We start from the raw sequence: 27281 nt of genomic DNA, 5'->3' as shown, positions 1-27281 counted from the left end.
TGTTTATTTAGTGTAAAGGGTAGATCAGATACATCTGCCTATAACCAGTGGCTGGTGGAGTAAGGATAGATAATGAAATCAGTTGATATGGTGGAGGGAAGGAGATGGGAGGTGGTGGAGGTAGGAAACCAGGGGGAAACAAAATGGCAGGGAATAAACAGGGAGAGTTCACATTCCTCAATATGTGGCATAGCATATGAAATTGTAGCTGCTCTTGCTCTAAGGTTATTTGGGTATTTCTCTAACACTTGTGTGTCTGGTAAGGACCCAAAGGCAGCCAGAGGGAGGCAGAGGTTGTGATAATTCTCAGCACCGGTAGGTAGGTAGGTGGGGCAAGTAAGTTCTTTAAGTTAATGTGATAGAAATGTAAAGCAGGGTCCCTACATCTTGTCAAACACACTTGTTTGGTTTGTCCTGATGCAGTTATATTCTAAATGCCTAAAAGAACTCAGAGCTTGTGCAGCCAATCTACATGATCTGGAATTTTGTCAGTGCACTATCGGGCAGGGATAATTTGAATGACAGCACAAGCAGCGTGTGATCGCTTTACCTTAGTGCAAGTTCAATGGGCAGGTTAGTTTGTTCGGGGTTTTGAAAATGTTATGTCCTTTAACACTGCCTCCCAGAACCTTTTAATAAGGATAGCAGAAGTCTCTCACTTCACATCCGCACAGGAATGTAATACCAATATTGGGCAATTTTGAGCTTTGCTTCCTTGCTGGCCACATCAAACGCTGAGGTGCTGGTTTTATAAAACATACATGACTATTCTTTATCTGAGAAGGTGCATTCTAGTTCCTTTCTCCATCTGCCTTGAGCCGGGGTCTTGGTGACTTGGAGTTTGATTGAGAAACGTATACAGTTCATGAAACTTAAAAAATATAAAATAAAATAAAAATAAAGTTTATTGCCCTTCTTGAAGACCAACGATTTCACCAAATTCCTATTTATCCCAATGGGGACATGCACTCCACTGCTGGTTCCTTATTTAAATATAATTTAAATTAAATATACTTCTTAGGCTCCTCTACCTATTTCAGTCACTCCCAACATCAATTTCATTGGAAGACATCCGAAAGCTTCAATGGGACCTATGCATTTTCATATAGAAGGAGAAACAGCCCTGTGTCTCCAACACATTGATCATGCTCCTTAGTTGCGGAGGCGGCCTAGTGTGTCACAACCTTCAGGATTACTATGGGGCGGCCCATCTCCGGTTTATTTTGGAATAGGTAGTTAGAGAAAGCAAAAAGCACTAAATATATATGGATAGAGCAGTGACCTGTAGACCACTGTGGGACCTGGCTTGGCTCCTGAGACATCTTCGGCCGCAGAGTGCTTACAAACCTACCCCACCACAGACAGTGCTGGAAATATGGGACAACCTAGCAGTCGCCTGGAATCTCACTACATTCCCCTCCCCAAACACCCCCATCGTGCATAACCCTGACTGCACATCCCCACTTCTTCGGGCTCTTTCCCAGCTTGGATCAAGCATGAGTGCAGAATATTGCAACACTTCTTTCAGGGAGAATCAATCAAGTCTTTTGAGCAATGTAAAACTGACTTCTACCTCCCTGAAACCACAAGACTCCAATATCTCCAAATATGCCACTGGGTACTGCACCCCTCCAGCACTTCAGCAGTCACCCGTACTCTCACATATTTTTAAACATTGGTCCGCAACTTCGAGGGCACCGAAGGTTTGGTCTTCAAAACATACACATGTAAGTAACTCATTTCTTCTCATCCAACAAAACCATTGAACTACCTAGTCTACATTATAAGTGTGCCACTTTTCCTGCAACCTTACCACACTGCCCTTAACTCAACTACTAGAGTACACATTCCTTAACTTTCCCACAAAACTATGGGCCTCATTATGATCCTGGCAGGCGGCGGAGGCCGCCCACCAGGATGCCGCCCTCAAAAATACCGTGCCGCGGTCAAAAGACCGCGGCGGGTATTACGAGTTTTCCCCTGGGCTGGCGGGCGGTTGCTGAAAAACCGCCCGCCAGCCCCGGGGAAAACGACCTTCCCACGAGGATGCCGGCTCGTAATCGAGCCGACGGAGTGGGAAGGTGCGACGGGTGCAGTGGCACCCGTCGCGTATTTCAGTGTCTGCAAGGCAGACACTGAAATACTTTGCGGGGCCCTCTTACGGGGGCCCCTGCCGTGCCCATGCCATTGGCATGGGCACGGCAGGGGCCCCCAGGGGCCCCGCGACCCCCCCTACCGCCATCCTGTTCATGGCGGCTTTCCCGCCATGAACAGGATGGCGGTAGGGGGGGTCAGAATCCTCATGGCTGCGGAGCGCGCTCCGCAGCCATGGAGGATTCAAACGAGCAGCGGAAAGTCAGCGGGAGACCGCTGACTTTCCGCTTCTGACCGCGGCTGAACCGCCGCGGTCAGAATGCTCGTTGGAGCACCGCCAGCCTGTTGGCGGTGCTCCCGTGGTCGGTGGCCCTGGCGGCCACCGGCCGCCAGGGTCAGAATGACCCTCTATGTCTCCTTCAAATTAGTCAGTAGACCATATCTTCTGCAACTTCAACTCATCACATTCCCTCTCTATTCACAATTAGTCTACATTCCCACGAGTTAAATCAATGCACCTCATTGGTTCCTCTCATCCTGAAGGCTAATATCCTCTTCTTCTCTTCTCAGACAGAAACATTCACCATAGACATTTTTATTGATTATTCATATTGTGATTGGTTAGGGTTTCATAATGCAAATGTCACCCCATGCCAAATTGTTGCTACTGTCTCCAGCTTTATAAAAGCCTAAATCTGTGTGCGGGAGGCACATGATGTCCTGTTATGTAAAATGTGAGCAGACAAATCCTTCCACTGCACTCTTGTTTAACTACACTAATATTTAAGAACACTACTTCACATTGCCAGAAAAGACTGCCTGTAAATGTTTGCCAATTTTATGTCTTTTTCAAACTGAAGCAAAGTCTTCGGGGACAGACATTGATCACCTGGACTTCAAGATCGTGGTGGAGCCAAAGGACTCGCCATCATTTGTCGTCATCCTACTGGGGTCATCAAGGCAGGAGAAGGCTGCATGGACCAGTGACATCAGCCAGGTATGATAGGGAGTGCAATAGGTGGAGGGGAGGAAAATTTGGGTGGAGAAAGAAAAAAGTTGCAGATGCAGACACCAAACCAACATTTGACAGGAAAGTAGGAACAGAGCTGGGAGAACAGGAGGAGAGAGGGACAGATAGCTCCAATATGTGCTAGAGAGGGACTAAAGGAAGAGAGCTAGAAGAGCACATAACAAGGGAAGTGAGTTTTAATACATATTAAAGACTGTCTTAGGAAAATAACAGGGAGAATGGGAAGCAGGAGCTAGTGATAGCAGCCAGATACTGGGGTGAGAATGAAGGAAAAGAGAGCAATGGAGAGAGAAATTGAGAGGAAGGTAAAAAGGGACATTCCAGGGGTCAGTATTATCAATTAGGTATGAGGTGAGAGTGGAACAGGGAGAGAGAGCGAGCAAGTGGGAAGAAGGGGCATTAGTCAGGTACAGAAAAAGATAGAAGGAGAGAAAATGATAGAAATAGCAAAAGAGAAGGGGGATACAAGGCACATTATGAAGTAAGAGGGTAGAGTGGGATTGAGAGAGTAAGGAAGTTAAAGAGTACGGGGCATATTCACGTAGGAATACACACACAAGTAAATCTAAAAAAAATTATAATTATTATTTAGGAGTGTAAAGTTACACAAAAGTGTAGATGTAAATGTTGAGCCAAATTTACCAGAGTAAAGTTTCAACAGCCAAAACTGAACAGTAGTAAGTCCAGACCACACATGGCCAACCACTGATGCTGCAGCACCCTCCCACAGAAAATAATGGAGGCAGGGGCTTAAATATATCCCTATAGGAAATAGTGGTAAATTAAAAAAGTTTCTTTCATCTTAATTAAATAGTATATATATATATATATATATATATATATATATATATATATATATATATATATATATATATACATATATATATATATATATATATATTGTTTTTTGTTTTTGTTTTTTACTATAAAAAACTCAAAGGTTACAGGTATGTTATAGTTAGGCTTATGCTTTAAACATACAAAACCATAGACATTCACCTGTTAAAGTTAGAGTTATCTCAAATAACTATAACTCGTGCCCTAAGGTAACTATAATTCGCACCCCCGCCATGCACAATTTTTTGTCAGAAATTTTTACTGCAAACATGACATTGATATTATCAAGGATGTTATCAAAGATGTCATGAGTGCCATAATTGGTGGGGTAATTAGCAGTGCCTGAGGAGAGAGTTATAATCACCTTAGGGCAAAGTGCTTTTTTGCTCGGGCAGGATCCCTCTGGAATTCCAGCACCAGAGCTAAGAGGTCAGGGTGTCCCTACCCTGGCCCCTTTTCCTTTTTTTGCATTTTTTGGTGGGACTCGGTTAAAGCTGAGTCCTAAGCTGGCTGCAAACACTTCCTGGTTGAAGTATTGGCAGCCAATCAGAGCTGTGCATTTCCCTGCACAATGTTGTCATTATTCGCAAAGTGGTCGGGGATATACAAATTTATTTTCCCTTCAATACCACCAAAACTACTGGACAGACTTACACCAAATAAGCAAAAGCATAATCTGCATACCAAAAGCTAACTTTCTGACAAATTTGATGTAGTTCCATCCAGTGGTTTGGGCTCAAGTCGTGTTCAAAGGCCCTAAGGGAATTAACATGGGAAACTCATGATTTTTTACCCCCCCACTCCTCCACTTTTTCTACTCCCCGCTAGACAGATCACTCTGAAACTTTCCGTGTGCAACAAGAATCACTGTGGCACTTTTTTCGGAAAGTTTCGTGAAGATTTGTCAAGTGCTACCAAAGATGTAGGTAAGTCAAAAAACGCTTTTTATATGGAAACATGGTCCAAACTATAGCTACCTAGTGGCCACTGCCACTAGGTAATATATAAAAATTCACTGAAAAAACCATAGAAATTCAGCAGTTATAGTTATCTCAAATAACTATAACTCGTGTGGTAAGGTAACTATAACTCATGGAGATCTCTGCATGTTAAAGTATAAGGAAAAATGTAAAATGTTATTAAACTTTATAATTCAATAGAAAACACAGTTCAATGTAGAATATTAATTTCACAATTTATATGTATTTTAATTGTAGAACAGCATTGAAAAGTTACATCACTAATAACAATATAAATGTAGAATGTAATTATTGTGAATGTATTAAATTAAATGTATGTTTCTGAAGATTAATTTATACAAGAAATCCCACTTAAAGTAAAAAAATATACATTTTTATTAGGTATTAAAATGATTAATATATTTTAATAATGATAACTACTTTTACATTACAATTATTAAAATATGTTAAATTAAAAAGGTACATTTTTATATAATAGTTTTCTCATTAAATTAAACATATTTTATTTTTAATTAGTTTAAATCATTCCTTTAAATATAAATTATTTCCTATGAGGTTTTATTTTAAGACCTTACCTCCATTATTTTCTATGGTAGGTGGTTGCAGTACCTTTGGGTGGCCAAGTGTGGTGCTGGACTCACTCCAGTTCTGAGCTGGTGTACATTTATGACTGTTTTGGATCATTTTTGGCTGCAGTAAATTTAGAAGTGCAGTTTGTGAGAATGAATGAGCTTAGTCTTAGGGGCTGATTATGAGTTTGGAGTACAGGAACACCTGTCCGGCAAACTCCCGACGGGGTGGCCGCCACCATACTGGCAACCTCCCCACCAACAACTTTCCCACTGGGCTGATGGGCGGGAACGGTCAGCCAAGTGGGAAAGGTGCAGCAGCATTGTCGCCGGCTCATAATAGGGAACAGTGCGTATTTCGAGGGTGCTGGGCAGGGTGACCCCTGCACTGCCCATGACATGCTTGTGGCCCTCTGCACTTGTTCTCTGCCAGTCTTTTCATGGAGGTTGAACAGCCATGAAATGGCTGGCGGAGAACAAGGTTGTAATCAGGAGGGAGGCGCTGAGTTCAACGCTGCCCTGGCTGATTACAACTTGCACGGCTGTCAGCTCATCGGGGTCTGCGATCCTGGCGGGATGGTGGTAGGTTGGTGGGTCTGCCTGTCAACCTCGTAATGTAGCGGTCAGACCGCCACAGCCGAGGCGGTCCAACAGCCACCACAAGTCTGGCAGTTCTAGGACCGCCAGACTCGTAATCATGCTCTTAGTCTTCTGTGTGTATGTCCTCCTTAACCCTACTTTCATCCCTTGATACTCTTCTCCTAACCCTTCCCTTTTAGTAGTAAGTACTAAAAAAATTCCATCCACTCCCTGCTGTCACTCCCACATCTACTACTAAAAAGTATACTTACATTTGCAGTGCCTCTGTAGTCAGGTAGAGATCTCTGCAAAGAAAAAGGGTGGGAGAGGCATAGGTGGAACCTCCACATGTAGGTCTGTGAATACTATTTTGTAGTACATTAGCATTCCTACTGCAGTACTACAAAATATACTACAAAATGAAATTTGTGGATAGGCCCCTATGTAGGGACCAGTTATATTAGCCAGGTTCATAGAAAGAAGCATAATCTTGAACAGGAGATCTGGAAACAGAGACCAGTCACATAAGCCATGTGCCTGTGGGGAGGAAAGGATGACGTACTGGAAGAGAGGATGAGGTACAAGCAAATCCATGCAAGTACAGGGTGAGGGGAGTGAAGGGAAATTGGAGATCAGAGGAGAGGGAAAAGTACCCTGCCATGAATGTGGGGGAAAGGAATGGGATGAAGGGAAGAGACAGGGAAAAGTGTCATGAGCCATGTGGGGGAAGGGAGGAAGAATGGGAAGATGAAGGGGAAGAAGATGTGAATTCATGATTGAGGTGGGGGCAGAGTAAGAGATGATGGAAGGAGAGAAGGGATGCCCAGGGCCTTTGACAGGCTAAAAGAAAACAGGCTAGGTGCTGAATGCGTCCCTACCAGTGTGTCAGGCACCAGACTGGTTGCCAGTGATTTTGAACGAGTGGTGTTGTTAATGACCTTTAAGGTGGAAGGAGGTGGTAGGGGTGTGTGACTCTCTTCCAGTCTATTATAGTATTAGTGGTCAGGTGCCAGTGAGATTCTGTTGCAGCCGCGAGAGTCCCCATGACAGTTTGCTGTTTTTCTTGCTGTTGTGGTAGTAGTGTAATGCCTTGTGCCAGTTTGCCCTTCTAGTTGGTGTGAGGAGACCTGTGACAATTTGCTATTGCAGTAGGGTTAACATTCCCAATGCAAGTTTCTTGCCCTTGTATGGACTAACTGCCTTCTGGGAACTCGATTTGAGGTGAGATGATCTATGCCATTTTACTTTTGTGGTAGAGGTGTTTTGCCCTCTGACACAGTGCTGCTGTAGTAGGTGTGCGATGCCTTGTGTCACTGATCTGTTGCGGTGGGAGTGGTGCCTCCAGTGTAGGCTAGTTTATACAGAACTGAGTTACTCTGTGCCAGTTTACTTCTATAAAAGAGGCAAGGTGCCACTGGACTTTTTTTCTGTCTTGATAGGCGCGAGAAGTCTAATGCTAGCTGGTTGTTATGAGAATAATAAGGGCACTCATATCAGTTTGCTGCAGTTGCAGGGGTAGGTTTGAAGTTACGTGTGCCATTTTCTTGTGTGATGGGGTAACTGTACTGGCTTGTTTGCGTCTGTGTTTCCATGCCCAAATTTTCTTCTGTTGTTTACTGTTAAAGGACAAACTCTGTGATCTATTTTATAGTTTACTTTAGAGGGAGGTGTGTGGAGAAATGCTGTTCTGTGAGAAGGTGCTCCTTTCCTGTCTTTCTCTCTGTGTTTCTTTACTGTCTTGATGCTTGACTGCCCTCCTTTCCAGTCCTGCTGTGAGCATGTTCCTTTCCTACTATGTGTGCTCCTTTCCAGTTCTGTTGTGTGACTGATTCTTTCCAATCCTGCTGTGACTGTGCTCTATTCCTATCCTGCTGTGCGAGCGTGCTCTTTTCCTGTCCTGACATGTGTTTGCTTCTTTTGGGTCCTGCTTTATAGGTGTATTCCTTTTCTGTCATGCTGTGTGTTTCTTCCTTTCCTGTTCTTCAATGTGCCCGTGCTCATGTCCCATCCTGGTATGTATGTTTGCTCCACTCCTTTTGTATCCTGTCATATGAGTGTGCTTCTTTCCACTACTCTGTTTCCTTGTGTGAGTGTGCTCCTTTGCTATCCTTCTGTGCACCTGTGCTTGTTTCCTGACCTACTGTATGTGCTCTTTTCCTATCCTGCCTTGTGCATGTGCTCTTTTGACGGATTCAACTACCTGTGGATTCCTCACCTTATGAATTCTCCCAATGTGCCAGCATTCGACTGAAACTTTTCTTTCCAGCTCTCCACGTCAACGAGGACGATATAATAGCAAGGCTCTGCACGCGACTCCATCTGACGTCGTCGGAGCCATAAGAAGTCCTCGCCGGCATGGTGACGTCACCTTCTACACTAATGGTTTCTAGCTCTCAACGATCAAGGACATTTTTTGTTACTATATCTCCACCGAGCAAATCTGGTTTTAAACCTTGTATCGAGTGCGGAGGTCACATGCGGATGACGGATCCACACGAAAACTGTTTGTGGTGTCTAAGTTCCGATCATGATGTTGCTGGTTGGTCTTCCTGCCAGAGCATGAATCCAAAGGCTCTGAAGGAGAGTGAGGCAAAGCTCTTTCTTTCTAAAGCATAGAAGGAGAAGCGGGCACACCGTAGGTCAAAAACTCAGGGCTCTTTTTCTCATAGATCTTCAAAGTCTTACAAGAAGCGTCGTCGTCATGGATTGTGACGCCATTTGTCCAGAGACAGCCCTAGATCGCTTTTGACTTCGAGGTCACAACGCAATACGACTTGGGAAGTCAGTCCAACGGTATATCTCCCCAGCCAAAGTCACCTGAGATGTCTCCGGCACCATCGCTGTTGGAGATTTTGGCATTACCTACAAGTCCGGTGGCTCAATTTTCTCCGACATCCTCGCATCAGGAGTTCAAGGTTAAGGAGTCAGAGCAGACCCAACCTTCACAAGAGGAACAGGGCTATCTTGCCTTTCAGGCTGCGGGAGCAGATCTGTCCTTGTTCCTTAATGCTATACTTAGCACATTCAGTAAGGCAATGATTCCCTCTTGTGCACCTGCCGGCCCCACGGTTCTCTTAGTCTTTATGTTGGGGTTGCCAACGCCGTTCAAGCAGGCTTCTTTTCTGCCTTTCCTTCAGGCATCTGGCTCAGCGCTGTTAAAAACGGGGTCTTTGGTTGGCAGTCTGGTTACCCCCTGTCCAAGCAAGGACCCTCACTCTAGTCAGGGTAAAAGAGAATCACCCTCAGCTAACCCCTGCTTACCTCCTTGGTAGCTTGGCAGAGCTGTATGCTTAACTTCAGAGTGCTAGGTGTAAAGTATTTGTACCAACACACACAGTAACTTAATGAAAACACTACAATATGACACAACACAGGTTTGGAAAAATAGAGACTATTTATCTAAATAAAACAAGACCAAAATGACAACAATCCACAATACACAAGTCAAGTTATCAATTAAAAAGCAAAAAGAGTCTTTATGTAGTTTAAAACACACACTAACACTGTTAGCGTGAAAATGTACCTTGGGTGCGTCAAAAATAACCCCTCACAGGCGAGTGTGCGCCAAAAAGGCCTTACGATGCGTCTATTTCACTCACGAGCGAGACCTTGCGTTGTTTCTCCGCTTGTCGGGTCGGGCGCATCGTTTCTTCTCTCCGCAGGAGAGCGATGTGTCGATCCGGTGAGCACTCTCACCGGGCAGGCCTTGCGTTGTTTTTACACACCCAGTGGTGCTTACGTTCGAAATCTAGCCGCATGATGATCTGAAGACCACGCAGCGCGGGTTGCGATCTCACTAGCCTCCGCCAGCAATGCTGCTCGTCGTTTCTCCAGCTCCGTGCGTCGATTCTTCGGTCGCGTTACAGGCGAGTGTCGATTTCCACCCGCGAAGTCGGCAGCGCGCCAGCTGCGAAGCCGGCAGCACATCGATTTCCCAGTCGCAGATCGGAGTTGCGTCGATATTTTCACACACGCCGTTCTGTGCGTGTTTATTTTCCTCTTAGGCTGCCAGCTTCTCCTTCCAGGGTCCCAGGAACTGGATGGGCACCACAGGGCAGAATAGGAGTCTCTCCAGAGACTCCAGATGCTGGCAGAGAGAAGTCTTTGCTGTCCCTGAGACTTCAGACAACAGGAGGCAAGCTCTAAATCCAGCCCTGGGAGAGTTCTTCTCAAGATGGAAGGCACACAAAGTCCAGACTTTGCCCTCTTTCTCTGGCAGAAGCAGCAACTGCAGGATAACTCCACAAAGTACAGTCAAAGGCAGGGCAGCTCTTCTTCCTCAGCTCTTCAGCTCTTCTCCAGGTAGAGGATCCATAAGTGTTCTAAAGCAGTGGTTCCCAACCTGTGGGCCGGGGACCCCTGGGGGTCCGCAAAGCCTCCTCAGGGGGTCAGCGACTGCTTAAAGAATTTAATAATATTAGCTCCCAGGGGGTCCCCGGGTTCCAATAATGATTCAGTGGGGGTCCCCGGGCTCCAGTATAGATAAAATGGGGGTCCACAGAAGTCAAAAGGTTGGGAACCACTGTTCTAAAGTCTGTGGTTTTGGGTGCCCTTCTTATACCCAATTTCTCCTTTGAAATAGGCTTACTTCAAAACAAAGTCTCTCTTGAATGTGAAATCCTGCTGTGCCCAGGCCAGGCCCCAGACACTCACCAGGGGGTTGGAGACTGCATTGTGTGAGGGCAGGCACAGCCCTTTCAGGTGTGAGTGACCACTCTTTCTCTCCCTCCTAGCACAGATGGCTCATCGGGAAATGCAGACTACACCCCAGCCCCCTTTCTGTCACTGTCTAGTGTGAGGTGCAACCAGCCCAACTGTCAAACTGACCCAGACGGGGAATCCACAAACAGGCAGAGTCACAGAGATGGTATAAGCAAGAAAAATGCTCACTTTCTAAAAGTGGCATTTTCAAACACATAATCTTAAAACCAACTTTACTAAAAGATGTATTTTTAAATTGTGAGCTCAGAGACCTCAAACTCCACATGTCCATCCACTCCCAAAGGGAAGTGTACCCACTTGCCAGGCCTAAACCTTCCCTTTTCTTACATGTAAGGCCACCCCTAAGGTAGGCCCTAGGTAGCCCCAAGGGCAGGGTGCAGTGTATGGTTAAGTTAGGACATATAGTAATGTGTTGTATATGTCCTGACAGTGAAATATTGCTAAATTTGTTTTTCACTGTTGCAAGGCCATGCTATTATGATGTCCTCGTCAACGTGGAGAGCTGGAAAGCAAAGTTTCCGACGAATGCTGGCGCACTGGGAGAATGCACAGGTAGCTACTGTATCCACCAGAAAAAGGTAAGTAGCGTGTTCTTCCTATCCTGCTGTGTGACTGCACTCATTTCCTGTCTGTGCTGTGTCAGTGTGATTCTTTCCAGTCCTGTTATGTGACTGTGCTCCTTTTCTGTTCTGCAGTGTGTGTATGCCACATTTCTGCCCTGCTCTGTAAATGTGCTTATTTCCAGTTCTTCTGTGTCAATGTGCATCTTTCCTGCCTGCTGCATGTCTGCTCCTTTCCTATCCTGCTGAGTATGCTCTTTTCCTGTCTGTGCTGTGTCAGTGTGATTCTTTCCAGTCCTGTTATGTGACTGTGCTCCTTTCCTGTTCTGCAGTGTGTGTATGCCACATTTCTGCCCTGCTCTGTAAATGTGCTTATTTCCAGTTCTTCTGTGTCAATGTGCATCTTTCCTGCCTGCTGCATGTCTGCTCCTTTCCTATCCTGCTGAGTATGCTCCTTTCCAGTTCTGCTGTGTGTATGCTCCTTTTCTATCCTGCTGTACGAATGTGCTACTTTCCGGTCCTGTTATGTCAGTGTGCTCATTTTTCTGCCCATCTGTGTAAGTGTGCTCCTTTCCTGTTCTTCTGTGTGAGTGTGCGCATTTCTTGTCCGACTATGTCAGTGTGATCCTTTCCTGTCTTGCGTGCCATGCTCATTTTATGTCCTGCTGTGTGATTGTGCTCCTTTCCTGTCATGCTGTTTGGCTGTGCTGCTTTCCTGTCCTGCTGTGCAATGCATATCTTTCTTGTTCTAGTGTTTACGTTTTTTCCTTTCCTTACTGCTGTGCTTCTTTCTTGTCCTGCTGTGTGGGTGTGATCCTTTCCTGTCCTCTGTGTCCTGTGCGGCTCTGTTCCATTCTTGTACCACGGTCTGTGTTTGATTTTTTCCTGTCCTGCTGTATGTTTGTCCATTTCCTGTCCTCCTGTGCACATGTGCTCCTTTCCTTTCCTGCTTCTGGTGTCTGCTCCTTACCAGTCCTGTTTTGTCAGTTTGGTCCTTTCCAGTCAGTCTGTTGTGTGACTGTATTCCTTTCCTGTCCAACTGTGTGCCTTTGCACCTTCCCTGTTCTGCTGTCTTTCCTACTCTGTGGATGTTCTCCTTTGTAGTCCTTCTGTGTGATTGTGCTCTTTTCCTGTCCCACTGTGTGAATGTGCTCCTTTCCAGTACCACTGTGTGCTCTTGCTTCTTTCATTTTCTACCTTGTGCCTATCCTTCTTTCCTGTTTTGTGTGTGTTTGCTCCTTTTCTGCTGAGGGAGTATGATTCTTTCTGATGGATACATCTACCTGTGAATTCCTCACATTTTGAATATCCCCAATGCGATAGCATTCCAGAGAAACTTTTCTTTACAACTCCCCTACGTCGATGAGGACATCATAATGTCTATGGCTCTGCTCGCGGCTCCTGTGACATCATTGGAGCCATAGGAAGTCCTCATCGGTGTACTGACATCAGTTCCCTTTTTTCCGCATCTTTAGCTCCTCCAAGGAAGTCTGGGTTCCAACCTTGCAGGGAATATGAGGGTCAGAAATTGATCCTACCCTCCTCCTCAGAGGATTCTGGACATTTAGGCCATGATTCTGATGTTTCAGAATGAAGTTATGGTTCCAGTCCTGAAGGTTCTTGCATCTGCAAGGTCTGTTAGCCTCCTGCATTTTGTTGGTCACTCATGCACGCTGGCACATGAGGACTTTCCAGTGGTGCCTCCGCAGGCAGTGGTTTCAACACAACAGGAATCTCAAAGAGTCGGTCAGGATCTCCGCTGACATTGCAGTGGATATTCGATGGTGGAGTGTGACCGGCAATTTGTCTCAAGGGAAAGCCGTTTTGCCCTCCACTGGCCACAGTGAAAACATATACCTCCACCCTAGGATAGGGAGCTCATTTGCAGATCTGGAGCTCAAAGGACTTTAGTCTCCAGATGGAATATTGTTTCATATCAATCTATTGGAATTGAGGGCCATACTTCTGGCTCTCAAGGACTTCCTCCCTTCCATTTGCAGTCAGTCGGTGCCGGTCTTAACAGACAATACTACCTCAATGTGGTACATGAACAAACAGGGAGGAGTTAAGGGATATTTGCCCTTTCAGCTTTCCTTTGTTTACCCAATCAACTTTCTCTGTTTAAGTCTCCTATAGTACTGAGTTTTTTTAAGGGGCTTACTAACAAACATCATACCAATCTGTTTATACCTCAGTGGGATCTTAATTTGGTACTGGCTTACATTATGGGTTCTCTGTTTGAACCCTTACATAGTTGCCCTTTAAGGCAACTTACTTTCAAATAAATATTTTGGGTCACCATAACACCTGCTAAACATGTCGAGCTACAGGTGCTAAATGTGAAACCTCTCTTTACAACTTTCTACGCAGATAAGTTGGTATTGAGAACCAGGACTGCTTTCCAGTTCATCACCCTTCCTACCTTCTATCCTCCTCCACACCCTTCTAAGGAGAAAGAACAACTTGGTTGGACCCTGAAAAGGCTGTTAGCGTTTATATAAACAGGACATGTGATCTCTGGCTGGACAATCAGCTGTTTGTTGGCTACGTGGGCAAAATGAAAGGAAAAGCTGCGCATAAAAGGACATTGTCCGGATGAATCATCCTGTGCATAAAGATCTGCTAAGCCATGGCTAAGAAATAAACACCAGGAGGTATTAGAGTCGTTTCCACTAGAGCCAAGTCTTCTACTTCTGCTTTAGCTACAGGTGTCTCTGCAGTTGACATCTGTAATGCAGCACTTGGGACTCTCTCCACACTTTTGCAAAGCACTATTGCTTAGACTCCAAAGGGAGGAGAGACGGTCAATTTGCTCGGTCTTTTTTGCAAGTTATTTTGTTACAGGCAGACAGGCCCCACCTCCAAGTGTGGAAATGCTTGGGTACTCTATTCTGAAGGTGAGGAATCCACAGGTAGATGTATCCATCAGAAGAACAAGTTACTTACCTTTGGTAACTCATCTTCTGGTAGATACAGTATCTACCTGTGGATTCCTCACTGACCCACCCGCACCCCCCTTGTCTGTCTGCATGTGCTGTTTATATATTAAGTATATATTTTATTTTTAATCTATTAATGTATGTGTATATATATATATATATATATATATATATACACATGTATATATATATATATATATATATATATTTTTTATTGGTTTAAAGTTTGCAACAAGCTGTTGCATTTGTGAAGTTGTTTCACCCTTTGTCTCGAAGGCAGAATAAAATGGGTAGAAACTGACGTCAGTACACCAACAAGGGATACTTATGACTCCAATTACACATGAAGCTGCGTGCAGAGCCATGGACATAACGACGTCCTCGTCAACGTGGGAGAGCTGTAAAGAAAGGTTTCTGTGGAATGATGGCACATGGGGGATATTCAGAAGGTGAGGAATCCACAGGTAGATACTCTATCCACCAGAAAAAAACATTACCAAAGGTAAGTAACTTGGTTTTCCTGTTCTGCTGTGTGTGTATTTCTTTTCTGCCCTGCTCTTTGAATGTGTTCCTCTCCAGTCCTTCTGTGTCAGTGTGCTCATTTCACATCCTGCTGTGTGATTTTGCCCCCTTCGTGTCCTGCTGTCCAGTTGTTCATTTCCTGTCCTTTTGTGTGTTTGCTCCATCCCAGACCTGTTGTGTCAGTGTGATTCCTTCCAGTCCTGACTGTGCTCCTTTCCTGTCCTGCTGCTAGTGTGCTTCCTTCTAGTCCTGCTGTGTCAGTATGCTCCATTGCTGTTCTGCTGTGTGCCTGTGCATCTTTACTGTTCTGCTGTGTGTATGCCCCACTCTGTGAATGTGCTCCTTTGCAGTTCATCTGTTAGTTTGTTCCTTTCCTGTCCTGCTGGGTAATCGTGCACCCTTCTTGTCGTGCTGCGTGAGTGTGCTTCTTTCCTGTAACATTGTGGATATGCTTGCTTTCTACCCTGCTGCATGAAAGTGCCCCTTTCTGTCCTGCTGTGTCATTGTGCCCATTTTCTGTCTATCTTGAGATGTGCAGACGGGACTGCCAAGGGTTAGCAAAACATCCTTACAGCTGAATTCAGGCCGAAAGGTAGAGGTTTGCAAGGATAGAGAACGTTGTTCACTGTGGCCCATACGTAGTTTTGCTTACATCATTCCTGAGTGCCAGCCGGGCGCCAAATGTATGGTACCCCGCAAGCCGGCGCAAAGGGTGTGCTAGCGTCTGGGAAAATGATGTTAGCCGGGTGCGGGTGGTGGTACGAGGGTAAGGGGCTTTTCCTGCAAAAAAATATACTAGGCTTGTTAGAGGCAAAAAATTGTGTTAACCTGCCTAGCATTATTTCCTGATGCAAAACCATCCATACCAGATGACTCCTGTTTTATAAAAGGCTGGAGTCATGCCCACTACCCCAATGGCCAGCACAGGGGACAGGTGTCCCCTGGGCATGGCCATTGCACCCAGTGCCATGTAGGTGGGCCCATTTCAGGGTCCCCAATGGCACTTTAAAAATATTTTTTAAATACTTACCTCTACTTGCACTGCTTACCTGGGATGGGATCCCTCCATCCTCTGGTGTCCCTCTGGTGTGGGTGGGGGTGTTCGTGGGGCTTAAGGTGGGCACCTGTGGGCTCTTTTCATGGCATTTGCCATGGAATGGGCCCACAGGTCCCCTAATGCCTGCTCTGACCCAGGCATTAAAAAACGGCACTAAGCTGACTTAGAGCCATTATTTAGGCTCGCCTCCCAGTGCAGCATTTTTGTATAGGAGGATATGTAAGGCGCTAGGGACTTTGAGTCATTTTTGGACGGGAATGCCTACCTTGCATCTCATTGACACAAGGAGGTTTGACCCATCCAAAAAATGAAGTTAACTCCTATATTTTGACAATAGGCCGGTCTAGCGTTAAAATATAAATATGGAGTGAAGTTTGCACTCAATTTGCATCAAACAAATGACACAAATTCAGCGCAGAGTATAAATATGCCACTATGTACCTTAGAAACTTCTCTGCAACTGGAATATGGAAGCAAGTGTCTTGAAAGTGTATCACATACATCCAGTCTCCTTGGGGACATATTTGATGTAAGTCCAACATTCAGACTTCCTCTTCCGCTGTGACTGTACTCCTTTCCTGTTGTCTGTGTTTCCTCCTTTCCTGTCTTCCTGTCTTGCTGTTTGTGTGCTCCTTTGCTGTTGTGTGTGTGTGTGTGCGTGCGTGCGTGTGTGCATGTGTGCATGTGTGTATGTGTGTGTGTGTCTGCGTGTTCCTTTCCTATCCTGCTGCTTGCTCTTGTTTTGCTCGTGTCATGTCTTGATGTTGGAGTGCGCCCTTTTTCTGTCCTGATGTGTGTATTAACTAATTTGCTATCCTTTCCAGGGTGTGAGTGCGCTGCTTTCCTTTCTCCCTGCTCATGCTGGAATGCTGTGTGGTGTAAAACAGCATGTCTGCCTATATGTTAAACGGAAGGCCCGAGGAGGATGAGAGGGGCAGTGTAGAATCGTCACTCATCGTTTCCCTGGGTGATGTAGATGGAATCTATTAAAGGAGGGTAACCTTGTGCACATGCACCGTACATATACCAATTGAATATAAATGGATGACAATTAATCACTTTATATATTTAGATGTCGAACACTATGACCTCCCTGACCCTTCTTTTGCAGTGCATTGATAACATTCGCTGCAATGGCCTGATGATGAACGCATTCGAGGAAAACTCTAAAGTAACTGTCCCACAAATGATCAAGTAAGTGACCAATAAAAGCCCTAAAGGTAACTGTGTAATCGATGAGAGTGGCCGTGGAACGGAGCGAGAGAAACAATGGAAGAGTGAGGGGTGCTGTGGAACCATGGGTCATGGGTATGACGACGTTGAGAAAGCTGTTTATCACAATCCAGAGGTGAACTGCTTCCATTATCAATATGTGATTAGAAATAAATGCCTGAATCTCGGTAAATCAAAACTTAATCTGATTACTCTGGAGTGCACATCCTCAATTAATGTCCTTTTTGTGCAGAGAGCTTACTCTTTGCTGCATCTGAGTATAATGTATATATTTTGCTACAGTCTTGTCTGCATCTTACAAGGTGCTGTTGCTATAATATAAATTAACTCCTTGTATAGTAAGAAAGATAGAAGTTAAAAACAAAACTATTATATTTTTAGTTTGGCTTGAAAATGCAGCTATGTGACTGACAAATTGTTAGCGATTCTTTAACATATACATACAAAGGGCAGTGTTTTTTTCTTTCACCTCATGCTATTGGCTGTTTGGTGTGCTGGTGTACTATTCCACCTTCCACGCAGTAGTTCTATTGCAGTACATGTAGGACTATTTCACATCTGAAAGTAGACTGAATCATCACATAATAAAGTATTTACCTTAAGCATGCACTGTATGCAGAAAGCAATATTTTTTCATTTTTGTTTTTCCTTGCAGCAGGCATTTCTTCAGTGTTCTAGACAGACTCAAATGTCAGCTGTATCAGCTTTGCCAGTGCTTGTTTAAAATGTTCTTGCATGATAATTTAGTTAAAAGTTTTTTTTCCTCCAACTTCTGGCAAACTTGTGACAACTGGTGGTTGCAAGATGAACGCTAGAATTGCAATGTAGGTCAAAGGGGTATTACATTAAGGGGCACAAAATATTTTTTAGCAGATTTTATTCTGCTTCGTAGGATTTTCATTGATAGTCAGTCCTCACTGTATGTGTGTATTCCGGAGGACATTTCATAAAATGCCCAATGAAAATGTCGCACAGGTTGCCAGTGTCCATCTGTCCTTATGATGAGCAATGCCTATCAGTGGCTAATTTGTTTACTGAAATCCATTGATTAACCTTAATAGGCAGTGTTAAGCCTGCTTTTCACAGTGTAATATACAAAAAACATGTGAAAATGTATGAAAGGGAAGGAAACATGCAGCCTGATAGGCTTCAACTAAAATGTAAGAAAAAGTGTCCTATTAAAAAGTCCAGGAGTTTCCTCTACCCATGATATACTGTACAGGTAGTCCCCTCACGGAGCCAGTTCTTTTTTACCACTCCTGTGAGTAGGATCTCAGATCACATGTGAGGATTGACACCTCTACTTTTTGACTAAAGTTTGAAAGCAAAACGTTGCTTATATATTTCACTCGATATTTATTTTATAGGAAAAAAAACAGTATTTTACCCTCACAATATCTGGGTGGTGTGCCTGTGGTTCTCACACTTGGCCAATGACATACATCTCGAAACACGATGTCCAAAAGACACTTAAAGGATCGAGGCTCAATCAAACTCAGAGGAATGATGCAGGGCACAAGAGTTGAGGAGGAAAAGAAGAAGAAGAAGAAAAGGTTGGAAAAGTCCCCTCATGCTTCCTGTGAAATACATCCAGCTTCTGAGAAGGACTCCCACAGAAGGAGGTCCTGAAATAGGAAATATTCAGGAAAATACTGCTGACGTCATTCTAGATCAACTTCAAAGGTGTTGACGTCAATAGCATTGGCCACGACCTGCTCTCAAAGGTGGGTTCCATGTGTACTTTTCATCAGCATCAAGGAGAGCATACCAAACACCCACACTCTGAAAGGTCCTTAACCGTCGACTATTTAAGATCAAAGGCTGCCCAACGATCGATGTTGCCAAAGCTGCCAATGATACTGATGTCTAAACTGGCTTCCATTTCGACGTCAGTAGGATTTCCATCTCTGATGTCAATGACAGATCACCAAATAATGTTACTCTTATCGTTCTCAAAAACGAGATGCCATTTGACTTCTTTTAAGTCCCCATCTCCATCGTTGGTGCAAAACGAAAGACTGTCACCATCACCTGCAACGTCAATAACTATGATGGGTACTCTGTGTCTGTCGATAATGTCTTTGGCCTCAACAGTCGCCTCTACATTTACTGCAACTGGCATCTCCTAATCAACAAGGTGTCTCCTCTGACGTGACACTCTGTTGTTCAACTTTGTCTTTGACTCTGACTCTGAAAAAAGGGTAAAGTGCTTATCTAAGCCTTCTCAAATAATACCTCATCCACTCATATCGTATCCGCATCCACTAACTTTCAAACCAAATCAAAGCTGATGTAGACGCATATATCAGTGGTTGCTTTGACAACATCGCTTCGATGTTATATGGTGGCTGGTTTTCAATATTGACCATGTGGGTCTTTAAGACTGAGGGTGTTTGGTATTCTCTCCATGAAATTGATGAGAAGTAGACTTCGAACCTGTCTGAGAGTAGGTTGGAGCCAATGCTATAGATGTCAACACTTTTGACACCTATATTGAATGAAGTCGAGAATGATGTAGTCAGTGTTTTCCTGAGATCTCCTTTGTCTGGATTACCCTCTGTGAGAGTTTTTCAGAAACAGGCTGTCTTTTAAACCAATCAGACCAATATTCCCATTTGAGGCTCCACTTCAGGTCCCTTGCATTCCTTACAGCTGTCACCTCCCAGGATGGTATCAAGACCAACATCAGTGTCTCCTGTTCTCAAAAGAAGACTAATTCTGATGTCCCCTCAAAGATCCTCAGCCTCTTATCCCATCATACTCCAGACAAGAGAAAAAGAGACAGAGCGCCTGCCAGATCCACGTCCCCTATTTCAGATTCAGGTGATACTAATGCATTTTATACTCCAACTTCGCCATCCCTATCTCCATCGTGTGTCGCCCATCAACAACATTTCACATGGTCCTGCATGACATCGCAGAGGAAACGTCCCTTCCTGTTGCTGTCTGTTAAAGAAATATAAGGCGCCACAACAGGATCCAGACATCCTGTAAACTGAACCAAAAGCTCACTCAGTTATAGTAACCTCTGTGAGAAGGAATCATGTTTCAGCTCCGGATACTACAGTTTGACCACATCAAGAAAGCAAACATCTGAAATGTCTGCTGGGAATGTATGTGGTATACCAACTATCAAGGCACTCCTCCGAAAGTAGCTGAAGGAAATCCAGGAGGGCATGCAAACCTTTATCAATGACCTGCCAAAACATTGGCAGCAAAACTTCACTGAAAGGCTGCATTTAAACTTCATTGGTCTCTGACGAAATCATAAGTGCAGCAGTTGATTCAGCAGAATTGGCAGCTACAGCATACTGTTATAGTGCACCTAGCACCTAAAAACCACAGTCACATAAAATGTTTAGCCTCGCTTGTTCAGGTTCCACTTTGTTTGGGAGACAGAGGAAGAGATGCTATAGAGAAAGAATGAGACTAATACTCTGTCAGTGGGCCTTGAAGAAAGGAAAACGTTCTTCAAGCAGCTTTTAAAAGCAAACAATAGGAGGTATTAGAAACACAGTTGTTATAAATAGGGCCTCTAGTTGGCAGTCAGTTTACACCCTATCCAAGTAGGGACCCTCACTCTAATCAGAGTAAAAGAGACACACAGCTTAGGTAACCCCCTGCTTACCCCTTTAGTAGCTTGGCACAAGCAGGCAGGCTTATCTAAGAGGCAATGTGTAAAGCATGTGTGCCAACACACAGCAACACAGTGAAAACACCGCAAAGGTCTCCACCCTAGTTTAGAAAAATAGCCAGTATTTATCTAAATTGAACAAGACCAAAATGACAAAAATCCAACATACACAAGCAAACATGAATTTTTAAAGTAAATAAAAGAGTCTAAATCCATAGAAATCAATGGATGCATTGTTTTAGCACAAAGTACTTGGTAAGCATCAAAAATAGAGCCGCTCGGGCGAGCGTGCGCTGGATAAGCAAGCAATGCGTCGATTCTTTCCTCGTAGGGAAGGGATGCGTTGATTTCCAGACAAGCAGTCTCAGGTTTGTGTGGTGATGTGGAAGATTTTGACGCCCAGGGTCGGTGCGTGGAAAATTCTGACGTGCTGTGCAAAGGGTCCGCAGTGAGAACAGGTGCTGCATCGATTCTCCAGCCGTGAGGCAGGCGCTGCATTGAATTTTCAGCCGCCGGATAGGCGCTGCATCGATTTTTCTGATGTGCACACAGCGGTGCGTGGATTTTCTCCTGCGGGTTACCAGCTTCACTTCTAAGGGCCCAAGGACTGAGTTTGGCACCACTTAGCAAGTCAGTACTCTCAGAAGAGGAGTCCAGGTACTGGCAGATGAAGTATTTGGTGTCCCTGAGACTTTAGAACAGGGGGCAAACTCAATCTAAGTCCTTGGGGAAACTTTACAAGCATGTTTTCAGAAAGCAAGGTCCAGCCTTTTCCCTCTTCAGGCAGAAGCAGCAGCAGGCCAGCACAGCAAAGCAACAGGCAACGTGGCAGGTGCTCCTGAAGCATCAAGCTCTTCTCCTTGACAGAGGTTTCTCTTGATCCAGAAGTAATTTAAAGTTGTGGGGTCAGCAGTCCAATGCTTGTTCTCATTTCTGCCTTTGAAGTAGGCAAACTTCAAAGGAAAGTCTTTATAGTGCACCAGACCTGTCTCTTCCTTGCACTGCCCAAACACACTCTAAGCGGTTGGAATTTGTATTGTGTGCGGGTAGGCACAGCTCTTTCAAGAGTAGGTGTCAGCTCCTCCCTCCCACTCTAACCCAGGAAGACTCATCAGGAAATGCAGGACACACCTCAGCTCCCTTTGTCTCACTGTGTAGATTGAATTCACAAACAGCCCAACTGTCAGTCTGACCCAGACGTGTATTCAGCAGCCAGGCAGAGGCACAGAATGGTTACGCTAGAAAATGCCCACTTTCTAAAAGTGGCATTTTCAAACAGAGAATTTAAAAACCAACTCTACCAAAATATGTATTTTTAAATTGTGATTTCAGAGACCTCCATATCTGTATCTGCTCCCATCGGGAAACTGCACTTAAAATATATTTAAAGGCAGTCCCCATGTTAACCTATGGGAGAAATAGGCCTTGCAATAGTGAAAACTGAATTTGGCAGTATTCCACTATCAGGACATGTAAATGACACCAGTAGATGTCCTACCTTTAAAATACACTGCACCCTGCCCATGGGACTACCTACAGCCTACCTTAGGGGTGACATACATGTAGTAAAAGGGAAGGCTTTAGCCTGCCAAGTGGGTACACTTCCCAGGTCGAATGGTAGTGCACAACTGCACACTCAGTCACTGCAGTGGCAGGTCTGAGACATGTTTAGAGGGCTACACTTGTGGGTAGCACAATCAGTGCTGCAGGCTCACTAGTAGCATCTGATTTACAGGCTCTGGGCACACATAGTGCACTTTATTAGGGACTTACCAGTAAATCAAATGTGCCAATCAAGAAAACAAAATTACCAATATCGTTCAGACAGAGAGCACTTGCATTTTAGCACTGGTTAGCAGTAGTGAAGTGCCCAGAGTATCTAAACCAGCAAAAATGAATTACAGCACAGGATCCAAAAATGGGGGCCAGAAGCAAATAAAGTACAGGGAAACCACATCAAGAGCTGCCAGGTCTTAACAATAGTGTTCAATCCCCTTACTGGCCTTTTTAACCTCAGCAACAGCAATACCGCCAAGGTCAGAGATGTCCTTACCACAGAAGGTTGTTGAAACCTAAATCACCATCAATGAAACCTTCTACCTCCTGAAGAAGACAGTGCTCTGGTAATAGACAGTGACAATCTTATACTCCCCAACTCTGTTTCCCACTTCAGTGGGGAGAACAGTATCCTTGCATATGGCAGAGTGGAATCCAATTACAAGAGACAAATGAGTGCTAAATATTGTAGCCTATTCAAGACCTTTCTTCTGCCAGTTCCTCCAAACCCAGCATTGAAGCATCAGATACCTAAGAGGGGTGATTGAACTAGTTCTCCTGGCTCAAGAGAGTCCAGGAGTACACTCTACTGTATGTGTTTCCTGGTACTGAAACAAGGCCCGAAGGAGGAATACAGATATTAGCCCTATGGTTCACAAACAGATTTATCAATAAGAAGAATTTGGGATGCTGGTCTGGCATCAGATGTATCCACATCTGTGACACAAGGAATGATGTGTGCAATAGAACAGCAAGATACATATTTTCAAATTCCAGAATCAAAACCCCACAGAAAAGTCCTCGATTAACTTTAGGAAATAACCTCTACTACTAAATAGTCCTGATTTCAGCCTTAAGTCTGCTTCTTCCACATTCTCAAAATGTGTAGCTGTAGTAGTAGCCCACCTGCAATAGAAGGGAACTTTCATCTATCCTTACCTGGACAACTGATCACCAGAAGCTCACAGTAAGGAAAATGTGAAGCAGAATTGTGTTGCAACTTTGTAACTACTGTGTCGTCTGGGTCTTCACATCAACCATCAAAAATCATTCTCAACACCAGTGCAAACACTATCTTATTTGGGAGCAACTTAAAATGAAAAAGAGTGTTTCCTCTGGGACAAATGGCACATTCTGACACAACAGCAAGAAAATAGCTTTCCTTCTAGTCCTGCAGTTCCAGGGTCTAGGAAAGATGTCAAAGGCACCCACCTCCAAGGAGGAAAGGTTGAGATGCCTGTGGGGCCCTCAAGCTGTGTGAATAATGAGACCAATAGGCATTTAAGCGTGTGCAATCCCAGAGAAGGTGTTTCAGATCTGCCGTCTGGGCACCACATCAAGGACAAAGATTGGAGGCACCAGGAAATATCTGTGCAATGCACTGCAAGGAGAGATATGTGTGCTGTAGAATATAGTATTGGATTAAGGCAGACATTAAGGAACACCTGCTATTGATACATGATAGCCCTTTCCCATTCCCTGTCCTAGGTTGGTCTTACAAACTCTCCCTCCCACTTCTCCCTCAAGAACTGCAGTGTGGCACGTGTCTGTGCATAAGAAGAGGCCTACTAAGGCAGGTAATCAATCTACGACCTCCACCCATATTATGCAGTATTTTCAGGAGCTGGTGGATGTCCGGTTCAGAGCCTCAGGCCCCCTCTGTGTCTCCCAATGTCCCTTGGAGGGAAGCATAAAGAAGATACTGGCCCTCAGATAGGGCAAACTGCTCCACTAGTGCCTCTAACAGCAGTAACTGCCCTTTGGTGTGAAGGTCTCCCAAGCAAGTAATACCAGCCTCCTCCCAACTCAAGACAGCCCCCAGTAAGGTGGCCCTCTGGCAGGGGAAGCCCTTGCAATGGGACCACTGGGGTACATGAAAGGGACTGCTTAGTGACAAAGAGAGCACATCTAAAGGACATCAAAGCAACCCTCAGGAGAACAGGCAAGTCCAGGGGAACGTGAGTCCTGATGTGAGGAAGGTGGAGGAGACGTGCCTTCGGAATAGGGGGCCTGTATGTCCCTGTATCCACAGAATAGCGGCCACCCAACCAATAGGAGAGCCACTGCAGTTGGGCAGCCAGATAACAGCACTCCAAGTTAGGTGTCCCAAGGCCCCTCTACTCCAAAGGGAGTTGGAGCTTCGTGATGGCCACCCGCCTGCGTGATCCATGCCAGAAGAGTTCCCTAACAGGGTATGCAAGTCCAGAAACAAGGAAAAAGGGAGGGAGAGGGGGTGGGGGGGGGGAGAGGGGTCACAAAATAATGAAGCAGGCAGGGGAGGCTGACCATTTTCGAAACTGTTACATGGCCTGAAACAGACAGTGGGAGAGATATCCAGAATGGGATGGATGAGCAAATCAAGGCCACAGCTGCTGTAACATTCTCCTCTAAAAGGTCCGGGCTCATATGATATACCTTGATCTCCAAGTAGCGGACGGAAGTGGGTTCCCAGCAAACTGTCATCCTCCCCACTCCCTGCCCCCCAGGTGCCACCGAACAGACATGATTTATCCCAATTGGCCCAAACTCCCAACACATGTTTAAAGATGGCAGGAGAGAAGCAAACGCAGAAAGGTCGGAGTCCACTTCTTGCAGATAGAGCAGGACATCAACTGCGTAAAGGGAAGCCACATGAGTCCTGTCATGCAAGGTAATGCCCCAGCCTAGTCCCTCCACCCGTGCCCAGGAAGACAGTGGCTCCATAGCCATGCCAAAGAGCAAGGGTGAAAGAGAGCAGCCCTGACGGGTATCATGCCCATCCATAAAGGGTCCTGATATTCCAACCACCCCCCTCATCCCACAAAAGTGCGTCTGAGTTGTAAGGAAGGTATAGAGGAGCTAGATAAGCTAGTAATGTAGGGGCCAGTGTCAAACCTCCGCAAGACCGTAAAAAGGTAATCCCAGCTGTGGGAGTCAAAGGCCTTACAGATGTCCAGCACCAGGGACACTGCCCTAGGCCAGCAGGTCTGTACTGCCTCCATGACCCAAAACAGCTTGCCCGTTAAAAGTGCATTCTGGTCACTATGGGTCAAACGTGGTAGCACCAACTTGGCCCTCCTGGCCAGGAGCGAGCTCAAGATCTTATACTCCATGTTCAGGATAGCAATAGAGTGATAAAACACCAGGTCCAAGGGGTCCTTGACTGGCTTAAACAGCAAAGCTAAGGAGGCATCATTCATTGTGGCGGATAGGTATCCAGCAGCCAATGCCCCCTTTTAGAGCTGGAGGAGTCCTGGGGCCAACTCGCCCCAAAAAGTCTTATAAATCTCAGCCAGGAGACCATTCGTCCCAGAAATAATACTTGAGGACAGAGCCTTAATGGTTTCCCGAATTTCCTGGACTGTAAGGGGGCGTCAACATACACATGCTCAAGCGGGGTCAGCATAACAAGCTGTGCAGGGGACAAGAATTTTCTGAGGGCCAGTGGAGGGGGGTTTGGGGCTGGGCGATTGAGATCAGAATAGTAGGCTGTAAAGGCCTCATGAATCTCCTGCTGGGAGCTTAGAACATCCCCGCCAGGGGCACGGGGCTGAAGCACTGGCTCCTGTCTGGTGTTTCTTTTGGCCAGCCAAGCCAACAGCTCACCTGACCTGCCACCCTTTGCATGTGGTCTGGCAGTGTGGTACATGAAGTCCAGGCATCATAGCCATTCCAGCAACCGGGGACGTGATTTTAACCTATGTGCTACTTTAAACACAAGTCAAGTTTTAAATCATATAAGTTAAAGTTCAGTTGGCCTCTATTACGCCCTACAGAAAATCTCCAAATCAACTATCACTTTTTTAAATGACAGTCAGCAATGACTTTTTGAAAAGACTTAAAAAAGTGATCCCACCAATTAGACACCATTCTCCACCATAGGAGTTGAGCATTGGTCTGTCAAAGCTGTAGGACTCCCCTTTTGAACAAGTACTCAACGCTACATTGCAGCATGACTCCAGGAAGACAGCTTTCCTTGTTGCCATCACCTCTGCTTAGAGAATGAGTGAGTTGCATGCTTTATCAGCAGTAGAGCCCTATACTCCTTTCCACTGTTATACAGTAGTAATGAGAGCACATCCTTCCTTTCAGTCAGTATGTCAGTAATTTCTGACATTCATACTGACTAAACTATTACTCCGCCCACTTTCTTTCCCAATGCTTCCTTAGCTGCAGAACGTGCCTTCCATTAGAATAATTCTTTGCTTCCATCTAAATAAAATAAAAGATGTAAGAAAATGAAGAAACAGTTCATTAGCTATGGCCAAATCAAATAGAGTCCAGCCACATCCAAACAATCTGTTCTTAGATGCATAGTATCCTGTATCACATTATGTACTAGCTAGTAAACAAACCTCTGCCTAAAGCTCATTCTAACAGGAGAAAGGCAAATAAGGCAGCTTGGATCATGACTATACCAGTTTCTGACTTCTACAAGACACTTAACATGAACATCTGTCCACACATTCACAAAACACTACTGCTTAGATTCAGGCACTCACGCATATACTAGAATGGGCCAGGAAACCCAGAAAAATCTCTTTAATTAGAGAATCTATTTTTTTGTCGAAACGATACTCCGTACACGTAAGACTTATGTTCTTTCTGTTTTTATTCCTGCTTCCCAACAGCCACCTTCTGGTTGCAGCAGGGGCTGCCACAGATATCAAGAGGGGGGTGAGGTGGTAAGGGGAGGAATGATTTTTTTTTTTTTTAAATTACTGCTCGTTGCTGCCACAGTTCACTCCTGTCGCATTCGCTGGGACACCA

At 45.0% G+C, this 27281-nt stretch overlaps 1 protein-coding gene across 1 annotated transcript in view; it reads left to right on the top strand.

The window, feature by feature from the left end:
- The window catches only part of RASGRF1 (Ras protein specific guanine nucleotide releasing factor 1), a 944233-nt gene that overhangs the window by 520103 nt on the left and 396849 nt on the right, over window positions 1-27281 (top strand). The window contains exons 12-13 of the mRNA XM_069222980.1: window positions 2955-3091; window positions 17001-17083. Coding sequence (XP_069079081.1) covers window positions 2955-3091; window positions 17001-17083 — 220 coding nt within the window. The remainder of the gene's footprint in view (window positions 1-2954; window positions 3092-17000; window positions 17084-27281) is intronic.

Source organism: Pleurodeles waltl, chromosome 3_1, assembly GCF_031143425.1.
Source record: "Pleurodeles waltl isolate 20211129_DDA chromosome 3_1, aPleWal1.hap1.20221129, whole genome shotgun sequence".
Lineage (NCBI taxonomy): Eukaryota > Metazoa > Chordata > Amphibia > Caudata > Salamandridae > Pleurodeles > Pleurodeles waltl.
This window is presented reverse-complemented; position numbering and strand designations above follow the sequence as displayed.